Below are 21,250 nucleotides of genomic sequence, written 5' to 3'. Positions count from 1 at the left end.
AAGGCCAAGGAGAAAATTGAAACAATGAAAATGATAATGGAAACTTTGAAGAAGAAAACAGAATCTTTGAAGAAGAAAATTGAAGATATAAAGATAACACATCTCGAACAAGAACAAGCACATGAAGTTGAAAAAGCCAAGGTGCAGAAACTTGACACCCATTTGGAGCATGCTCAAGCAAAACAAAGGGAGATTGAGCAGCTCAAGAATCCAGTTCCTCGAGGGATTAAATTCAGCACTCAACCTCTACCTCCTTTGGCGTACGCAGAATTTTTTACAAGTGGTGGTCGACATTTAAAGAAGAGAACAAATTAGAGGGAAAATATATTTTTATTGTTGGGATTTCATATTTTTTTTCTAGCACTAGCAGAGAAGTTGTTTCTTCGTTTAGTTATCAACATGTAATAGATTCTCGTTAATGTTTAAGAAAAAATTACTTATTGAAAAAGTAAAATTACTAATTAAAGAGTGGAAAGATAAAAAAAATTTAAAAGGAAATTAAAGAGTGCCAAGATAAACTTTAGCATGTAATAGATTCTCCTTAAATGCTTTTAGTTTTTAGCTTTAGTTATTGTCAACTTTTATTCTAAAAAAAAAATTCTCCTTCTATACATGCCCTCAACTTTGAAGATCATATTTAATTTACAACTTTTTTTTTATGTCCTCCAAAAAATTATCCCAAATGTATGAACTATTTTAAGATGGGCATTTTAACCAATCTTATTAAATTTATATTCTAATTTGTCCCAATTTATGTAACGGTTCGAAAGACAAATTACTACTCTAGGTTCTCGAAGAGAAAAAGAAAAATATTTTTAAGCTCATGTAGAGATGTTCAATTTACTTTATGTATATGTATGGTAAAATTTGTTCAATAACAGCTTCTACTACATTTTAAAGAGTAAATGATATATATACTTACCGCCTAATAATTACGAGGTAAGTGGAAACATTATCAACGAAATATAGAATGCAAGAGCGATCCACCAAAATCAAGAACTTTTGCATAAGAACTAAACTTGATGGTGCATCTGAGAGTATAGCAACAAAGCCTCTTTTTTTCTTTCGAAAATCGAGACTCTTGATTGAAATTTTCTAGTGTGATGAAATTTATCAGCAAAGTTTAGAATTAGATCACCAAGTTTATTAGCATTTCTGTCAAATTTGCTTCATTTTCTTTATGTTAATATTTCGATAGAGTGGAATTGATTTTTTTTTCTTTTCCTGAAATAATGTATATGTGAGTTTGTTTATTTATTTGAAAGATTGTAAAGTAAGATAAATAAAGATCTAATAGTTGTTTCTAGGATGAAATTAGCTAAAGAGAGTAGCTAATTGGAGATTAAGTAATAAAGATCTAATAGTTGTTCCTTAGCTTGGGATTGCTACTAATTAATTTATAAATAACCCTCCAGTCCTAATGGAAGTGTAAAAACTCAATTCCAAGTTCGCTAATCCAAAATATTGACCTTCATCAAATTTGTAATTTTCAAGTCCTAGAATTAGATATATTCTTCCTCGAAACGTATATCCATCACCTCAGGGATCACGTGTAAATGACTCTATGGGTCATTACACTTCTATTAAGAAGGCGGGCATTATTATGTTATAGCTAATTAAAAGAGTATGGTGTCTAGAAATTTTAGAATGATTTGTTTATTGTACAAGTTACATGAATTTAATATTTAGCGATAGCTAAATATAGGTTTGCGAATGGTGAAGTGCTACTCAGTTGCATAAGCACTTAAAGCTGTGGAATTGTATTTATGACATGGAAAGGACTATTTGGATTATAACCGCAATTTGATATAGCTTTGGGCAAATTCGTTTATACAAGAAGCTTGATTTCTCCAAAATTACTAGTATTTGTTATTTGTTTATGTATGATAAGTGACGACACATCATTATTTTATATTCTAAAAACAGTGTTACAACATCTTGTTCTTATAAGTTTATCTATTGCTTGCTAGTAAATTATTTGGCTAAAATATTAAAAACTTCTTACAAATTAATTAGCTCTAAATTTAATTTGATGCCACATTATGTTTACTTACAATTACATACAGTATTTTTCCTAAAAAGTTAAATATTATGTAATTCAATCTAGACAAACTAATGAAATACGTCGTCTTGTTCATATTAAGTAAATTGTTAGGGATAATAACACACCCTTTCAGAAAAAATATTTAATGATATAAATTAAAGACTACTTTCCACTATTATACTTTTTATTATTCTCACGTTATTGTCCTAAAAAATGATAAGTAGCTAAGAACCTCATTAGAAGGAAGGGTAACTATGCAAAAAGGTCTCAAAAATTCTCTTGAACTTTGAGATATTCACTTATTTTGGACTATGCAAAAAATCTCAACAATTCACTGAATGTGGACTAGAGTGACTAACAATTTATTTACATATTTTATGATAATGATTTTCTTTGCTAAGAATATGATTCTGATAGATTTTTAAAAGTGATAGATTTGAAATCTCAACAATTCACTGAATGTGGACTAAAGGAAGTAACAATTTATTTACAATTTTTAATGATAATGATTTTCTTGCTAATATTATGATTTGGTAGGTTTTTTAAGACTGGTAGATTTGGAATCTCAAAAATTCAATGAATGTGAACTAGAGGGAGTAACACTTTAGTTACATATTTTATGATAATGATTTTCTTGCTAAGATTGTGTTTTGGTAGGTCTTTAGGTTTGGTAGATTTGATTTAGTTTTGACTTGTAATCAAATCTAATGTAAATCAATATATATGGAATGTTATTTATAATATTTCCAAGTTTTATCTTGTAAAAACTCCTCATATCAACTATAAAAGCCCTTTTTTGTTCCTTAATTTTTCATCCCTCAGTTGCATTTTCTATATATACATGGCCTCCACTTTGGAGATCATATTTTAGCTTTCTTTTATGTCGTCCAAATTTTATTTTATTTTCAAAATTTGTGGACTAAAATCTGGATGTAATAGTGAGAAGCAATCCACCAGAGCCAACAACTCTCTTGCTAGTACTGCCTGAGGGCCCATCTGTGAGTACCTTTTAGCTTCCATAAACTGATATGTATATTATCTAGTAAAGAGGTATAAGCAGGCAACACAATGTTAACATGTCGGCTTGTGTTGCCTGCTTATTCTCCTCTCTGGTGCTTATTCTGCTTCTTTTTTGTGGGCTCCATTTATATTTTATACTTACATTATTTTATTTTATTTGTCTACTTTAAATTTTACACGTTTCTTAAATTTATAATAATATAGGTATTTTATCACAATTTTTATATCAGTCGATATATAATTTGAGATTTTTGAAAAATGATTTGGAAAATAAGTAATTAATATTGAGGATAAGATATGAAAAAATCTCTTAATATGTTGAAAGTGAAAAAATATTTTTAATATAATGGACAAATTAAAGTGAATGAATGAAATTTTTGAACGCTTTCTACTAATTTTCAATGGTAAGATATACTCAAAAATTCAAAGGACATTTTTTTTTGTTGTTGTAGCAACTATGTTTTCTTTTTTGTTGATATGAAAAAACAAAATGTTACTTGTGTGGTGCTCATATTTTTCACTTCTAAGTTATCTGTTTGACTATAAAAAAATATGATTCTCATTTTCTTCAAATGAATTTTACTTTATTTGAAAATCAGTGTTTGACCGTGAAAATTTGAAATTTAATTTGAAGTTGTATTTCAAATTTAAAGAAATCTAATTATAGCTTGTTTTCTAACTCACTTTTAAAATAATAGTACATTCAAATATGGATATTATATATTCTACATATTATAAAAAAATATAATCAATTGCTATAAAAATTAATGTTATTGGGTCCTTGCACCATGGGCAACAAGGGATATATATATATATATATTTAAATTGTTAGCATTTTTCGTTACCCTTTCTACAAATTTACATGTTTGAGATTCACACACATTCAACAAAAAAAATTTATATATCATATATCTTATTATGATAATCATGGTAAGAAATAGCTCTCAAATGCAAAAATAAGTGAAAGAAAGACATAAAAGATGAGCGTTTTGAGGAGATCATGTTCTCTAATATGCAAAAAGCTTTGTGTAGGAAAGCAACAGATTTTATTGTCTGAATAAGAAAGCAACAAATATGTTGCTTTTGTTGATTCCTTACACAAAGTTTTCAACATATTAGAGAACATGACCTATTCACAACGCTCATCTTTTGTGGATTGTTGATTATGTTGAATCGCTTCTCACTATTGCATTTTATATTTTGGCCCATAACTTTCCTACCGCCAAATTTTCTCTTGAATTTGTTGCTACCGTCAACAATTTAATCTCTCAATCCATTGATAATATCTAAGTTGTTCTTTCACCTAAGACTTGATGATTATTAGATGAGTAAGTATATATTATTTACTCCTAAATATCTAATATACATCAGTAATTGAACAAACTTTACTAAACACATATCCCGTACGCAAACATAAATTAAATTGAACATGTCTATATATATGAGCTTCAAATAATTTTTCTTTTCTCTTCGAGAACGTAGAGTAATAATTTGATTCCCAAAATTCAAATACCTCCACATAAATTGGGACTGAAAAAGTATATGAGTTTAACAAGATTGGTTAAGATATTCATTTTAAAATAGGTTACTCATTTGAATTTTGTTTTTTTGGATGATATAAAAAAGGCTGAAATGTGATCTATAAAGTGGAGTACATATAAAGAAAGAAATAGAGAATGCAAGGGGTGAAAAATTTAGGAACAAAAGAAAGATTTTTATATTTTGTGTGACCGAATCTACCAAAATCAATATCATAAAATAGGTAACTAAATTATTGCTATTGTTTATTCAATTTTTGGGCAATCAACATTTCTTAAAGTGGTGTTCTAGTATCCATATACATTAATAGTTTAATGACTCAATTGCTTACCTTGTAATCTATAGTATTAATCTTGATAGTTCAAATTATATGTTTTAGTAATAACCTGATCTTTTTATTGTTTTGTGTTGATTAAATTATCATAATATTATATACTAAAAAGTGGGAAGCTCCAAATTGTAAAATTGAATTTTCATTTTAACGCTATACAAAATTAAAATGTCATAAAATACCTAATTAATTAAATCAAATAATAATCATATCATATTAGGCATTAGCCCTCTCCAATTAGTAAATCTGTATTTTATTAAATGATAAATAAACGTATCCAAATACTGAACTATTGAACGGACAAAATAAGAAATGAACTTTCAATATTTCAGGGGAAGCTATACAAATTCCATTTAGTGCTATACTGCTATTGTACTTCGAAATGAATCAATTGAACAAGTGTTATTTTACATCTTTTTGAGCTTGCATTTTCAATTTCAAATTACACGTAACTCATCAAATACTTTTTCTAATAAACTTCATATCATTTATATGTATTTATACTATGGGACACACATACAACACATGTACCCATAACTAGTAATCTTCCAAAGTAGGCAACATCTCATTTTAACTCTGTTATTTTATGTTGCAAATCCACAGGTTTTATTAAGTTACAAAAGCTAGTATCCTGGACTTCAGTTTTACACCTTAAACATTCCAGAATAATTTTTTAAAATTTTATTTTTTACTTGTACAAGTTCAAATTTTAAGACATTGTGCTGGAGTTTTTCCTTGTTTAATTATCTAGAGGTATTTTTGTCCAGTTTTTTTTTTTGAACATCAAGAAATGATTATCTTTAACTACTTTGTAAATGTTGAATAGTTTTCAATTATAAGTCTGAAAAGTGATCCATCATCGCTATTTTTACCATAGTGATTGGATATACTAAATTTCTTTTACTATTTGCTTGTCATTAGTTCAACATATTTATATGAAATATAAATTTCAAAAGTGACCCTCTTCTATATAGCTTCATGAAATTAAAATTGAATCAATGAATCCTCAAATCATTATGAAGCAACGGTACAAGCAATGAAATTGATGACAATGGTGATACAGAAAATGCAGAATGGAATTGGCATGTCCCGCGATAAGCTAGCGGGTACATTTAATTGGAGCCATATCAAATATGTCGCGGGTTTTTTGCCAACTTGTTGCACCACAACTTTCCTGTAACCCTAGAAGAGAATTCCATAATTGGTTAACTTGATCCGAGAGATAGCCAAGTAGGGAATGTTTAGATCGAGGGATAAGAGATAATAATTCTAGATAAAATGTGGGATTACTTTATCATATGTTTGGTAGAAAGTATAGACATTTGTAATATTATAAGGATGTTCATATTCCAAACACAAGCCAAGTATAGAGGAGGTTATACATCATTCCCTTTGTTGATGAATTTATTTGATGGCAAGTGTAGGGAGATAAGAGCATCAATACTACAACAAAAGTGTGTATTCAACTGTCAATTCCTATACAAACGTCTACACATAAAGGGGCAAAACACATGTATCACATGTCGTGATCATCTAGACGTGATTCCCTCGGAATTATATACCTAGTAATATCCAAATTTTGGCTAATAATCAAATTTAAATTCTCAAGTATGTACACGTACAGTCAGGATGCTGATCTGCCCAAAAAACAAATTTATCATCCTGCTGGCTTGTCATAAACTTTTGTTTTAGCTTACTTGAGATTGCATAGAATATTCAAGAGTTGGGCCTTTAGTTTGCACCAAACTCTTGATTCCACTTTTCAAGCTCCTCCCACTTGCTCTTTTGCAGGCTAGGCCTAATCACTGTCATGGCCTTTTGAAAATCTCCATATCTTAAACCCCTCACCTGTAAAATAAGAACACCAATTTTGGACGAGTCAATACCTACAGTGTTATTCATCGATTAACATGGTTGGTACGCAAACTGACTTTCTTCCAAGTGTTGGTCATCATACTTGGTGACCAGAGTTATCAAAGAGACACACATAATTTCAACCCTCAGAGATAGAACCAGACAAATTATAGAATTACAAAACCAACTTAGAGCTTTAAAAATGATATTTCCAAGTTGTCTCAACTCTCCTCTTCACTAAGCTTTTAAGATATAATGCTATCCAATTTCAGATAGTGCATCCAAAGGTGTATAACAAACTCAAACTGACATCTAAGACAAATGACATCAACCTCGGGTTTTTCAAGGGAACTAATTAGGAGTATGGATACTCCTTCGGTCCTGTATCTGACAAGGTTGACTGAGCAGAGAGTTCAAATTTCAAACAAATTTAATTCTTGCCAATAATTTAATCTGTATAAACTTCAGTACAAAGAGTCAAATATTTTGAGATAGCCCGAAATGAGAAGTGAGTCCAATAAATTGGGACAGGGATGGAGTACCTAAATGAGCATCGGAAGAGTAGTCTTCAGAATTCAACTTCATAGAAGGACATAAGGACATCTTTGGAGCAGTATTTCAACTACTCTTGGCATTATGCTTTTTATTGCATGTGGAATCATAAACTATATTGGCAAAACAAATTCAAGAGGTAGCAGTGTAAGCTCCAGAAGAGTTACCACCTGATTTGCCTTGACTGAGAGAATGTTAGCACCAAGCTCTCTGATTGGCATCATTGCAGCCTCCTCGCATAAGGCTTGAAGATCACTTCCAGAATACCCTGTGGAAATGTAGATTTCAGATGAGCTTCTCATGAGAACAAGATATGTTGATAAGGGTTCTTAAGAATCAGATGTTCAGCTAAGAGAATTTCTAATGGCAAAACTTTTAGAACTTTTTACCTTCTGTGTCTCTCACTAGTCGTTCTAGATCTCCATCTATCATCCAGTAAACAAAACTGAATTAGATTACATTGCAACAGCAGGCAACTAAACTGACTCTGCTTAATATTTCACAAAATAAAAAGAAACGGCATCATTACATTACATTTTCTTTTCAAGATAACTTAGTTCAGAGATGCTTGATATGGTTTCAGATAAAGAAGCCAGCACTGATTGCACAAGATTTTGGTAGAAGTAGGGAAAACTTAGTGATAAACTATGAGACACAAGCACCAATATTTAAAAGAACTCTAGCTTGCAACTATCTTACTGTTTGCTCAGAAGTATATTAGACAAGTTCAATCATAAATCATAATAGACTTTTGCCAAGCTAATAAGGAAGGAAAAGAAGGGAGGGGGGTATGCATTAAAAGAGATTCCTTATACCCCCGGTTTGAATTAGACAAAAATTTCAAGTTCTTTCAAATTTTCCTTTTTTCTTTTGTTTAATTTTGTACATTTGATATTTGATTAAGAGCTTGCACATCATCATGCATGTATTTAGCTGTTATCTACAGATCACATCTCATTTTGCTGATTGGTCTTGGTAACTGAAACATAAAGATAAGACAAGTACATAGAACTAAACATATACTGACTTCATTAAAATCATTAAGGGCTTAAAACTACTCATTTTAAATGGGAACTCTACTTTAAGGTCTTTAAACAGACAGTAGTTAGCCAACATCAACTAAATAAAAATGCATCTAGTTTTCAAATACAATCTCACCAGGCAAAGAAAAAGCTTTCCCCTTTAGTCTGTGTTTCAGAAGCTGTCTTCTAACACTAGCATCAGGTAGAGGTATATATATTCTTTTCACCTGTTTCAAACAGTAACAAGCACATTAAGAAGAAAAAAACCCTACAGATTTCTTTAGCGTTTTTATTTGGGAGAAAGGTACTAGTTAATCTATATATCCACACGTATACTACATCAAAAAATGTAGTCCGCCTTCAAAAGTGTTGTAATTACATTTGATCCTATACTTTGCTGGATTACTACCAGTCTATAGCTGTATAAATGTCTTCTGATTGATCTATCACTACCTATTTACACCAAAAAATATTACAAAGCCAAACAATTTAACTTAAATTTCTGAATGCTGCTCTGCTTCTCCTCAAAACACCTCTGATTTCCATACTTCCCACCGAATGTTGGTTGGGATAATCTTCCATCTCTACTCCTTTCTTTAGTATTTTAAAGAACAATTCACATTGTTCTCGAGAAATTAGAAATATACTCTCCAGTAACATACTAATTAAGCTTCTGTGATCAGAGACAAGGAAAGGAAACTACTTTTTAGAATAAGGGACAGTTTGTGATGCAATTTACAATTTAGTTTCTCTACTAATTTCTCTTCCAATTATAAGCTGCTGGTCAGATTCAGATCATTCACTTAGTTTCTAGAGTCGAAAGTATTTTAGTAATGCAACACATGTATTCCAACAGTCCAAATTTTAATTTCCAAGTAAGATACTGCAAGGATATCAAAGTGAGAACTGAAAATGTTAATTGGGTTTTTCTTTGATCAAGAATTAATTGGGTTATTTTAATGACTCGTTAGAGAAGATGGGCCTATGTAACTTCTTACACTAGAGATTATATTTTTTTACCAAGTAAAGGTTTCTTACACAAGAATTATGTGGATTTTTTCAAGAGAAAACTCAAACATGTAGCGGTGAAGTATAGTTATATATCCATTATATTTATGCCCATCCACTTGGTTGAGTTTTTGGCCAAAAACATCCTTAAACTATAACCCTAACTTAAATTACATCCTTAAATGATTCTTCTTAACAAAAAACATCCTTCAAGTATTTTAAACTTAACAACTTCCATCCTTTTGTTAAAATTTAACAAAAAATTAACTGAATTCATACAAAAATATGTGTAATTCATACTACTCTCAGCAAAACTCCCTAAATCACCAAAGATTAAAAAAATCTCTTCATTCCGTGAAACATCTAAAATATTATTGTGAATTCTTTTTGGCAATAGCACTTGGCATTATGTAGATCCTTTTGTTAGCAACTTTGTTTTAATTTATTTTTCATTTGATTTGATATTAAAAAATTACCAGTTATAATATTTTTTTCTCATTGAATGCAAGAAATGGTGGCGACCTGAGACTTTTACTTTTAATGATGGTGACAAAACTCGAGTGCCATAATGAAATTCAGAATCTTGATCACTTCAAATATCAAATTGCCCAAAAAAATTGTTGATCTAATTACATTTTGACTTTACAGAAGGTGAAGATGAAGTGAAATTAAGCTCCAACTTCGTTAAGTTGGTAAAGGAGAAGAAGAGCAGATCACGTCTCTTTGCAACACCATCCTAACTTTATTTCTTTTCAGCAAATAAGGGTCTCAAAAAATTTAAATTTTTTTTTTTTTTGGGGGGTGGGGGCAGCTTTTTCCAACAGATAATGAACTTATGTGGGAAAAGTTTTACTCAGAGCAGTGTGACGGGTGGTGAGCTTTTTCCAACGGATAATGAAATTATGGGAAAAATTTTACTGAGAGCAGTGTGACCAGCACATGTTTTTGTGTAAAATCCATTAATTATTTGACAAAAAATTTAACAAAAGGATGAAAGTGGTAAAGTTTTACATACTTGGGTGATGTTTTCTGTTGAGAAGGATAATTTAAGGATGTAGTTTAAGTTGAGGGTATGGTTTAGGGATGCTTTTGGCCAAAAACTCACTTGTGTCAGTATTATCTATTTTACCCATCAGACCCAAGGAAAAAAAAACATGTTTAAGCAAGCCAATGATGAAACCATAACTATATTCTCAGAGACAAATTGCATTATGATAAGTGACAGCACTTACCAATCTCCTTAGAACAGCGTCATCCAACTCTTGTGGCTTATTCGTTGCACCTGCATTAGCATAGGCAGACAGCTCAGTCACAGTAGCTAGAGAATACAAGGACCAAAAAAGATCAACTTCTGTAGACTGATAACATATGCTCAACAATCATGAAAATCTATAGTTCTCAAATTTCCATGGGCGGGAGGGGTTTAGTTGAAAAAAAGGAACTGATTAGCAATGGAAATTTCAGAGGGACCCTCTAGAAGTCACTGCATCAGAAGCAGTTTGACATTTTAAGTCCTAGCATACTGGAGTTTCAGACTAGAAAAGGTTTGGAAAAAATAGCAGAACTTTCATATCTTTGCAGTGTCAAGATAAAGCATGATGTCTTAAACATACTAGGTCATTAGGTTCTTTATGTTTTCTGATAGTTTGGAATAAGTTGTTGACAGACTTGATTATATAAATGACATTCTTACAAGTTTTAGGTCATTAGTTTCTTTTTTATCTTTTTCTGATAGTCTAGTCATAGAGAGTATATCCCTCAGAAGATTTCCTTTTCAGTGTCACTTTAATGGTGCCACCATAGAACTTGGCACTTTGTGGCATTTCCTTTATAAGTTGACTTGTAGGAATTAACTTGCTTGGAGATTACTACAAGAGATGTCGTATATGACCACTTAGAGAAGAAGAAAATGATCTTTCGACAGATGATTACACTCAGAAAACACTATGCCATGAGCATCAGTTAGCAGGAACAGCTATCTGTTTGAGACACCATAACTAAGATAATAGTTCACATCGAGCATGAAGCTTACCAATTACAATTACCAGGCCATTGGAATTTGATGTCACCCCATCAAACTGAACTAGAAACTCTGACTTCAACCTTCTGCTTGCTTCATTCTCATTGGTAGTCCTCGTTGACATAATACTATCTATCTGTTAACCACAAAGATAATCTGAAAGTAAGTTTTGCTACCAATAAGTGACTGATGCACCATTCAGATGTCTTTACCAATGAAAGACCCAAGCAAGCCTAGTGACAAATATGTATTTTTAAGCAGCAAAGTCCAAAAGAAAAATTACTGATTTTTTTTTTGTTTTGGGTAAGGTAAGAGAAAAAAAATGCACGTGTTTTTGACTAGAGTATCTGCAAGAATCATAAGAGACTTCATACACAGAATAGAGAAAAAGTTTGCAAGAGACTTCATACACATAATAAAGAACAAGACATTACGCAAATATCAAAGGTGAAAGTGAGAATGCCAATCAGTTTGAGGCAAACAGATAATCTATACATAGCTAATTACTTCCCAAAATCGCATTGCAAATCCTACAGAGGTCTATCCAAGACTTGACCAAGAAAGCTTCACTTCCTGATAGATGTGCTAAGTTCATTAGACTTCGGAAATCGGCAAGGCGGCAACAAAACTTGATGACAGACAGTTTATCATTAAATTCGATTTTCTCTCCAGTTAACTCATCAGATACAAATGAAATAGTTTTTTTCCTTTTTAGATTTAGTGAAGACAGCACCCAGATCGATGAATCTGAAGCAGCAGATCTGCAAGACTCGGTCTTTCTTTCTTCTTTCTCAGTTTAAAGAAAGAGGAAAGGAGAAGCGACCAGTGTTTGATCATTTTATTGACGGAATTTTCAATGAAAGCTGAGATGGGGTAAGTGTGAAGAGTCAACTATTGCCCTATTTCCATTATTTATTTGAAGAATGGCCCTGATATATGTGAAGTAGACAATTGACGAAGACTCTAATTATTTTGTAGGTATTTCTTGTATTTAGGGGTGTTCACGGGTCGGTTTGGATCGGTTATTGGTCAAAATCAAAACCAAACCAACTTAATCGGTTTTAAAATTATCAAAACCAAACCAAACCAAATATAATATACATTTATCGGTTTGGTTTGGTTCGGTTATTCGGTTTTTAACCATACACAACAAAAGAAACAATTCATTCAAAATGTGAAAAACGTGACAACAATCCATTCAAAACGAAAAATAGTTTGAATGACTTAAATTACTGAACTTTCGAGCATTAAATTTACTATCAATAAAGCTTTAAAATTCACTATATTGACCTAAAAGGAGAAGACAATAACATTTTCACTCCCACAAAAAATTGTCATAGACACTCATATACATGAAATCAATAAGATAAATGTTTCATCTTAGACATTTTTGCTTTCAATAAGTAAATTATAAAGAATTTTTAATGAAAATATGTATAAGATCTTTAAAATTGTTTATAAAAATAATATATTAAGTATGTATATTAATAAAATATATGTATATAATTCATCGGTTCGGTTATTTCTTCGGTTTTTTCAAATAAAACCATAACCAAACCAAATACTACCAGTTTTCAAAAATCTAAAACCAAACCAAACCAAACCCAAATAAAATTGGTTTTATTTTATCGATTTGGTTCAGTTTTTCGGTTTGGATCGGTTTTTAACCAAACCGTGAACACCCCTACTTGTATTGATTAAATGAAGGCCTAGTAGAAAAAACATTGAATTAAGTATATTACCCGAGGCATCAACTGACATAACAATTTCTGAAAAAGTCTCACCTCATCCATGAAAATTACAGATGGCTGCCTGGAAATGGCAACCATGAATAGTGTCTTGACAAGCTTTTCACCCTCTCCAACCTGTCATAATGTGAAGCTCTGTATATCAAAATGATACAACACAAAGTCAATCAAAAGGCACAAACAAAAGAGACACACACCCACTTTGATGTTAACGAAGAAGCAGACACATTGAAAAATGTTGCTTGCGACTCTGATGCTACTGCTTTGGCAAGCATGGTTTTTCCAGTACCTGGTGGGCCAAAAAGAAGTAGACCTGTAATACAATAACATCAACCTTGTCAGAAAAAAGTTCCTGGGTGTGTTATAATGTTTTTCATGCATAGAAGCAATACCTCTAGCAGGCTTTCTCAAGCCAGTGAAGAGGTCCTTTCTTTTGGTTGGTAGAATTACCATCTCTAAAAGAGCTTGCTTTGCCTTTTCAAGGCCAGCTGCAGGAAAACCAAATTTATGATTAAAATATTTAACAAATCATTACATAGGGGTTGGAGGCAATGGAGAGGATAAAACTTTGACTTCTCACCAATATCTTCCCATTTAACAGACGGGCTTCTATCCACAATTACAGAATTTATCATCTCCACCAACTTTGGATCAGACCCATCAGCACTGGCAGATTCCTGTGAAGGTTTATGGCTTGATATTCTATTACTTGGAACCCTCATAGTAGAGCTGACTTTCCCTGAAGCAGGTGCAGATAGAGATGATCCTTTTCGAGCAGACGAACTTGATTGTGAAACAGCCACTCTTTGGGATTGTGGTTCTGACTGCTGGGGAGAACATGCCAAAACCCATTATGACCACATGATACTTAACCCATTTTGCAACTTAAATCCCAGACATTCACAACATCTCCAACTCTGGCTTCATTCAAAAGTACACCCCAGTGGGAGTAGGAGTACCATGAACCAAACCAGCTTGGTGTCAAATGTCTTGTTCAGCTCATAAAACTTTCTATGATAACATAATTTAATTTCAAAAGGATTTGATAGCCATATAAAAAGTTTACCAAACTTCCTTTTCTAGTCTTGTCCCTGGGAATTTAAGTATTCTCCATTGAATATGACTTAGAAGTTGAACCCTTCATAGGCAAAGTGATCGAACTATGTTCAAGCTTTCTAAATCAAGTTGTCCTAGCACTATCTATCGTCAAATTGCATCAAAACCAAACCGAGCTTGTTAAAGGTTGAGCTTGGCTTGTTTAGAACCCTTAAGTGAGAGTGTTTTAGTTCCTTTCAAGTGACAAATGAAGAGGATTATCCTTTTTTTTATTGATAAGGTTATGAATTTGATTAAAGAAAGGGCAAAAAATGTGCCTGTAAACAAGTAGACCAAAAATAGAAAACCATATAAACAGAAATGGTTTTCTACGAATGACACCAGTCATCTCATCTGTACAAATAGGAACCTCATGGGGGCACCAAAAGGAAATAAGGGACAAGAGTTCATTCCTTAAGTGTACAAAGTCTCTCTTTCCACATGGTCCACATAAGTGCTAGTGTAGCAACATCGCATGCCCTATGTCTTATCTTTTGTCTTCTAACGGTCCTGCTAAACATGGTTTCTTTCACAATGCCTGGCATGTGAATAACTAATTACATTACTTCTATTAACAAAATAATCACTAGGAACTAAGAAACTGGGAAAAAAAGGAAATACAGAAATGACAGCAGGCAGATGCATCAAAGAGAAGAACCACTTTGAGCAACAATGTTGTTCCACATTAGCACCAAGAGCTTGTGCTGAAGTTATAAAATTTAAAAAGGAGTAAAGTTATTAGGATGCGCCAAGAGGACGAGATAGAAAATAGAACTGCATTCAATCGGCTGGAAAAGATGTATTTGTTTCCTTAAAATGAACATCTGAAATTGTCTACTCAATGGAACAAGCTTACACTTCACACAGCAGTTCATACCTTGACTGAAGGTGTGCCACCTGAAACAGGAGTACGGGCAAAGGGAAGAAAGAGAAGTACTCAGTTATTCTCCCTGCTACTAAGATATGATTAGAAACTCAATGCAAGAAAGATAAGGTTTTTGAACCTGCTCGTCGACTTAGAGTCTGAAGTCTGTCTGAAACTTGAGACTGCCATTTTGATATCTTCTCACGATATGATTTCACCTTCTCGTGTTCACTGTTAAAAAAACACAAGAGAGTTGTGGTTCAATTACTCCATAATCCATCAGATGGCCAAGAAAATCACATATGATAGAAAAGAATGATTTATTTCCACATATTACTTTAACCATAAGGTTTTCTGGTCATTTTACTAGGTAAAGTGAAGGAAACCAACTCATTTTCCATCCTCTGTACCTAGTTGACATTCTACTTCAAAAATAAAAAATATCTTATGAAAGATCAAAGGAATTCCTGTTACAGAAAGAAAAAGAGACTGCCAATTGTTTAAGGCACAAGAATCCAGTCTACACCGACAGAACTGCAGGATCTTGGTGTTCAATGAATTAGCATATGATGCTCAATTGCACATAAATAGAAGAAATAATATTCAAAAGAAAATACAGAAAAATTACAACTATCCACATATAACTCATATAAAGAAGAGTGTAAGCACTGTTAGTCTGAAATAAAGAAAGAAGCCAACTCATATAAGAAACAGACTGGTCATGGTTCTCCAGGTTACTCATGATGCAAAACCATATAGTTATTGTAAAATATAGTTGCAGATGCAATAATCTCTCCATTTTGCCACACCGAAGTGTAATGGCTAAAGTGCGACATGACAATCAAACGTCACAAGTTATATTTAGATATTTAAATAGAATTCTAGAGGTAAAAGAGATTGCATTTCATTCCTTCTTCAAATTTCCCAGCCCAACCAAATAATCAATCAATCAAATACAACCCAAACTAGTCGGGATTGACTATATAATCTTCTATATCCATTCCACTCAATCACTGAGCATTAGATTACTTTTATTTTCCCTAACACCGCCACTTAAGCAAATTAGATAACCTATACACCTTCACTTTAAACTAGTTTAAGCAAATAATGAGCTAAGGTTGATCATACCCCCTGCTCTCGGGGTTGAACCATACATGTGTAGTTGAGCAATTTTTAAAAAATACATATTTCTAGAAATCCGCACTCACTGTCACAAAAAGAATAGTGTATGCAGTAGACTCCGCAGCATCTGATTTAAATTCTTGGATTTGCCTCTGTCAAAGTCCCAGTCTTTCATTCAAATACTGTAGCACTAAGCCTCTAATAACTTCAATCAAGCAATAAAATACATAAATACAGTAAAAGCTCTTGACTCGATTGAAATAGGAGGAAAAACTGAATACCTAGAAGCTATATAGGAAGGAACCGGAGTAGAAATGCCTTCGGCAAGTATCTTTTGAGCATTATGGTAGTGTGCAATTGCTTCATCAGCCAATCCCCATTCTTCAGCTCTAACAGCTTTGGCGATCTCTTCTTTGGCCAATTCAAAGTAGCCTTTTAGCTTATACGCCGTTCGTTCGTTCCCGGTGGCAACGCCATCCATTGTCCGATCACCGGAGTTCTGCTGAGGATGGTTCAGAGACGAAGGCGATGATGGAGTATCAGAGAAGATCGAGCTTAGGGTTTCTGCCAGGTCTTTGAGAAAACTCATTTGGGAGAAATTTGTATTAATGGAGAATCGGAAAATCTAGCATCTTTAAGGTCCTGTTTGGTTTTGAGGTAAATATGATCTTCAAGAAAATGTTCTTTTATGAATTTTAAAGGATGATTAATGGAGGACAGACTATTTCCAGATTTACTTTAAAGAAATTCTATTGGTAGCTTGAAAATCAAGTCCCTTCTTTGATTATTCTTCCCATTTTATTTTACTTCTTTGTTACTCATCCCGTTTCACAAAGAATGACTTTCTTTCCTTTTTAGTCAGTTTAAAAAAGAATGACCTCTTTCCTTTTTGGTAACATTTTACTTTTTGCTTTCCACGTGGCATGTTTAAGACCACAAGATTAAAGGCAATTTTGTACATTTGACATAACTTTAATTTAGGACCACAAGATTCAAAAGTCTTCTTTATTTACTTAAACTCCGTGCCAAGTCAAATCAGGTCATTCTTTGTGAAACGGAGGGAGTATTAAATAGAGAAAATGATCAAAATGGTCCTTCATGTATAAGAGTTGATTTATTTTGCTCCTTAACATATATCACTTGATAGAAATAGTCTTTAATGTAGGTAAAATGGGTATTATTTTAATCTTAAGTCCTAAATTTAACTTTTTCACTGTCAAATTTCAAACATTTTTCGATAGGTATGAACTTTTACATACATGTGGAAAATATAATTTTTTTAATCTATTTTAGGGATTAACGAAGACAACACAGAAGATAGTTAAAAAATGAAAAAAAGAAGAGCTTTTAAAATATATTTTAAGAAGATGATGCAGTTTTAGAGAGAAGCAAAAAGGAAGACAGAGCAACCAAGGAGAACAGAAAAATGAGTTAGGGAATGACACGTTAGTTTAACAGAGAAAAGTTAAACTTAGGGTTTAGGATCAAAATGATACTCATTTTTGCATACATTAAGAATTATTTCTATCAAGTGATATTTATTAGGACCAAAATAAATCAACACCATACATGAAGGACCATTTTGATCATTTTCTCTTATTAAATATTACTACTATATAAATATATGTTTCTTAAAAGCAAGTGATTTTTTTGTGTGTTTGGTAAGTAAATATAAATATTGTCCTAAAAATACTTACATATAATGTAGGTAAATATTATGGATAGGGGTAGTAAGGGTGTACATGATTGGATAGGTCCGAGTTTTTCAAATATCAAACCAAATCATTTATATCGGATTTTAAAATTTATAAATCAAACCAAACTAATAAAACTCAGATTTTTCCAATAAGGTAATCATACAAACATATAATTAACTTGCTCCAAATATCTCTTTAGTCCTACCAAAATACAATTATATAAGACGTTTCTCAAAAAAATAATACATAATATGAGATGAGTGGTGACACTAAAATATTCAACAAAGAATAATAATGAAATGGCATAAAATAAATATTGCAAATTAATAAGTCATAATTAAAATAATCATAATTTAAAAACACTAAATCATGCAAAATAAGTACTAATGAAAGCATTAGTCATACATGCATACACTAATACACTCTATTCCGCATTATTCTTTTACACCGCTCCATACGATCGGTTAAATTAGTACTCATAAGCATAGAAATTAAGGATGGTGATTGCTGGTGTGAGGACAAGCAAGCAAAATCAGCATAAATTGCAGACTAGATAAACCTTAGCTATGTGTGATGAAGAAACACCCATATCTATATAAAAAATCCACAGGGGAGCCAACCTATAATAGTATAAAATGTATTATTAAATCATATTCCAAAGGAACAGTGACATATTCTTTTGTTTATTCTTCAAGTTTCTGTCAAATTCATTTTATATATGATATGTGATCAATTTTCTTGATTTGACTTTGCATCTGTGTGGTATATAGTACATAGAGATGGTTGTCATCTCTCCAAATATATAAAACAGATCTGAAAAAGGAAATGGATGTTCTTTATACCATCTTCATCTCTATAGCTATTCTCTTGTTCATTTGTGTGACTCCTTTATTAATTTTAATAGTAAGGATCTATGCTGGCAAGTCAATCAGAAACCCCAAATATGCACCAGTGGAGGGGACTGTGTTCCATCAGCTTTTATACTTCAACAGAGTCTATGATTATCAAACAGAATTGGCTAAAAAGACCCCTACTTTCCGGTTTCTGGCGCCGGAGCAGAGTGAAACATATACCACTGATTCAAGAAATATTGAGTACATTCTTAAGACAAACTTTAGTAAGTACTCTAAAGGAAAGCGAAATCAAGAGGTTATAATGGATTTGTTTGGTGAAGGGATTTTCGCGGTGGATGGTGAGAAATGGAAGCAACAGAGAAAGCTTGCAAGTTTTGAGTTCTCAGCTAGAGTATTGAGAGACTTTAGCTGCAAAGTTTTCAGAAAAGGAGCAACCAAGTTGGTGAGCAAGGTTTCTGAGTTATCTCTTGCCAACCAAGTTTTTGATATGCAAGTAAGTCATTGAAGAATTTAATGAATTTCCGGGTTATATCACTAAGCCAATTTTTATCACTAAAATATGCTACCACACTTGTAGGAACTGCTAATGAGATGTTCCCTGGAATCAATATTCAAAGTTGGCTTTGGAGTTGATCTGAACTGCCTGGAAGGATCAAGTGGAGATGATAACAAATTCATCAAGGCCTTTGATGATTCAAATGCATTGTCATATTGGCGTTATGTCGATCCATTCTGGAAGCTTAAGAGATACTTCAACATCGGCTCTGAATTTCTTCTGAAAAAGAACATCAAGTTCATTCAAGAATTCGTTGATGAATTGATTAGAACAAGGCGCAAACAGCTAGAAATGAAACAAGATTCTGTAAGTCTTAGTTATTAAAATGTTTGGAGAGCTAGAAATGAAGCATTTCCATCTTCTAAAGCTATTTTGGAATCTCGTCTAACATAATTATTAACTTTCTTTCTGTTCTGCAAGATGGATAAGGAGGACATACTCTCAAGGTTTCTGGTAGAGAGCAAGAAGGATCCAGAAAAAATGACTAATCGGTATCTCAGAGATATTATACTGAATTTCATGCTTGCTGGCAAAGATAGTACTGCTAATACTCTTTCATGGTTTTTCTATGTGCTTTGCAAGAACCCCTTAATCCAAATAAAGATTGTTGAGGAAATAAGAGAAGTTATTGATAATAACATGAAGGATAATGGAAGTGTGGATGATTTTGTAGCAAGTATTACAGAAGAGGTCCTCGAGAAAATGCATTATCTTCATGCAACATTGACAGAGACCTTGAGGCTATACCCTGCTGTCCCAGTGGTACTACTTCTGTCCATAAAACTGCAATATATGCAAAACCAAATAAATCTAGCATTTCTGCCCTGTTGTATCTATCTGTGACTATATCTCATATGCAACATGTCATTTGTTGATATGCAGGATGGCAGGTGTGCAGATGCAGATGATGTTCTTCCTGATGGCTTTCACATCAAGAAAGGGGATGGGGTTTATTATATGTCCTATGCAATGGGGAGGATGCCTTACGTTTGGGGGGATGATGCTGAGGATTTCCGACCAGAAAGATGGTTGAAAGATGGGATTTTCCAGCCAGAGTCACCATTCAAATTCATAGCATTTCATGTAAGCGTATGTTTTAATTATTCATACTTAGTGTCTCCCGAAATGATATAGGTGATCACTGAGGCTATATAGTTGTTGTTACGTACAGTTCGTGTTAGAGTGGGTTAGAGTCCCACATTGGTTGGGGAATGGACACGTGGTCTTTTTATATGGACTTGGGAAATCCTCACCTTATGAGCTAGCTAGGTTTAGCAGAGAGCTGATCAAGATCTCACCAAGGGCTTTTTGGGGTTTATGTTAGTCTGTAACCGCGAAGATAGTAATTTACTTTGGTCTAAAGAATCTATATATTCTTTTGGCCTGTATTGTATATCATCTGCAATTGGGATTAGAATACCACAAGGGATACTGCTAAATCTTCCTTGACACTGGGGTTGCATCATATTATCTCTTCTCTAACTCAGTGGTTTATTAAATTTACAGGCTGGTCCAAGATTATGTCTAGGCAAAGATTTTGCTTATCGGAAAATGAAGATAGTATCAATGGCTCTTCTCCATTTCTTCAGGTTCAAATTATCCGATGACACGAAAGAAGTAACTTATAGAACCATGTTTACACTCCACATCAAAGAAGGGCTGCAGGTTCGTGCAGTTCCAAGAAGAGGATTAGTAGAAGCATGAAATACACAAAGGCACTTTCAAATTTCAATCTATATAAGTCATCTTTAAAGCTAATCTACAGATGTAATTACTTTCCATTCCATCATATGAACTATAAGTTCAACTTTGTGACAAGAAAGTGGATGCTAATATTCCATCATGTTCTTGATTTCGTCTTAAAAGTAAGGAATGACTTCATATTAGTGAGATGTTGCACTCAGAATTCCATATTCGTAACCT

At 32.7% G+C, this 21,250-nt stretch overlaps 2 protein-coding genes across 3 annotated transcripts; one reads left to right on the top strand and one right to left on the bottom strand.

The window, feature by feature from the left end:
• Nucleotides 1-6,201: 6,201 nt before the first annotated feature.
• On the bottom strand, nucleotides 6,202-16,987 carry LOC102579573 (spastin). 2 transcript variants are annotated; one of them, XM_006339460.2, is made up of 13 exons: nucleotides 16,502-16,987; nucleotides 15,238-15,329; nucleotides 15,111-15,130; nucleotides 13,719-13,965; nucleotides 13,531-13,626; nucleotides 13,336-13,451; nucleotides 13,175-13,255; nucleotides 11,403-11,526; nucleotides 10,603-10,652; nucleotides 8,499-8,589; nucleotides 7,730-7,765; nucleotides 7,511-7,608; nucleotides 6,202-6,782 (listed from the first exon to the last, which is right to left on the bottom strand). In XM_006339460.2, exons 1-13 carry the CDS (start codon nucleotides 16,807-16,809, stop codon nucleotides 6,666-6,668), a joined length of 1,476 nt encoding a protein of 491 aa, XP_006339522.1. In that variant the 5' UTR covers nucleotides 16,810-16,987; the 3' UTR covers nucleotides 6,202-6,665. The 2 variants fall into 2 exon arrangements, with proteins under 2 accessions (XP_006339522.1, XP_006339523.1); XM_006339461.2 differs by having other exon boundaries at nucleotides 13,719-13,962.
• A 1,592-nt stretch (nucleotides 16,988-18,579) lies between these two features.
• Nucleotides 18,580-21,170, top strand: LOC102578583 (cytochrome P450 704C1-like). Its single transcript, XM_006339457.2, has 5 exons — nucleotides 18,580-19,264; nucleotides 19,349-19,633; nucleotides 19,748-20,089; nucleotides 20,210-20,410; nucleotides 20,834-21,170. The coding sequence occupies exons 1-5, from the start codon at nucleotides 18,743-18,745 to the stop codon at nucleotides 21,029-21,031; spliced, it is 1,548 nt and encodes a 515-aa protein (XP_006339519.1). The 5' UTR covers nucleotides 18,580-18,742; the 3' UTR covers nucleotides 21,032-21,170.
• Nucleotides 21,171-21,250: the final 80 nt, after the last annotated feature.

This window comes from Solanum tuberosum, unplaced genomic scaffold, assembly GCF_000226075.1.
Source record: "Solanum tuberosum cultivar DM 1-3 516 R44 unplaced genomic scaffold, SolTub_3.0 scf00010, whole genome shotgun sequence".
NCBI classification, from domain to species: Eukaryota; Viridiplantae; Streptophyta; class Magnoliopsida; order Solanales; family Solanaceae; genus Solanum; species Solanum tuberosum.
Note: the sequence above shows the minus strand (reverse complement) of the source record. Positions and strands in the feature narration are given on the sequence as shown.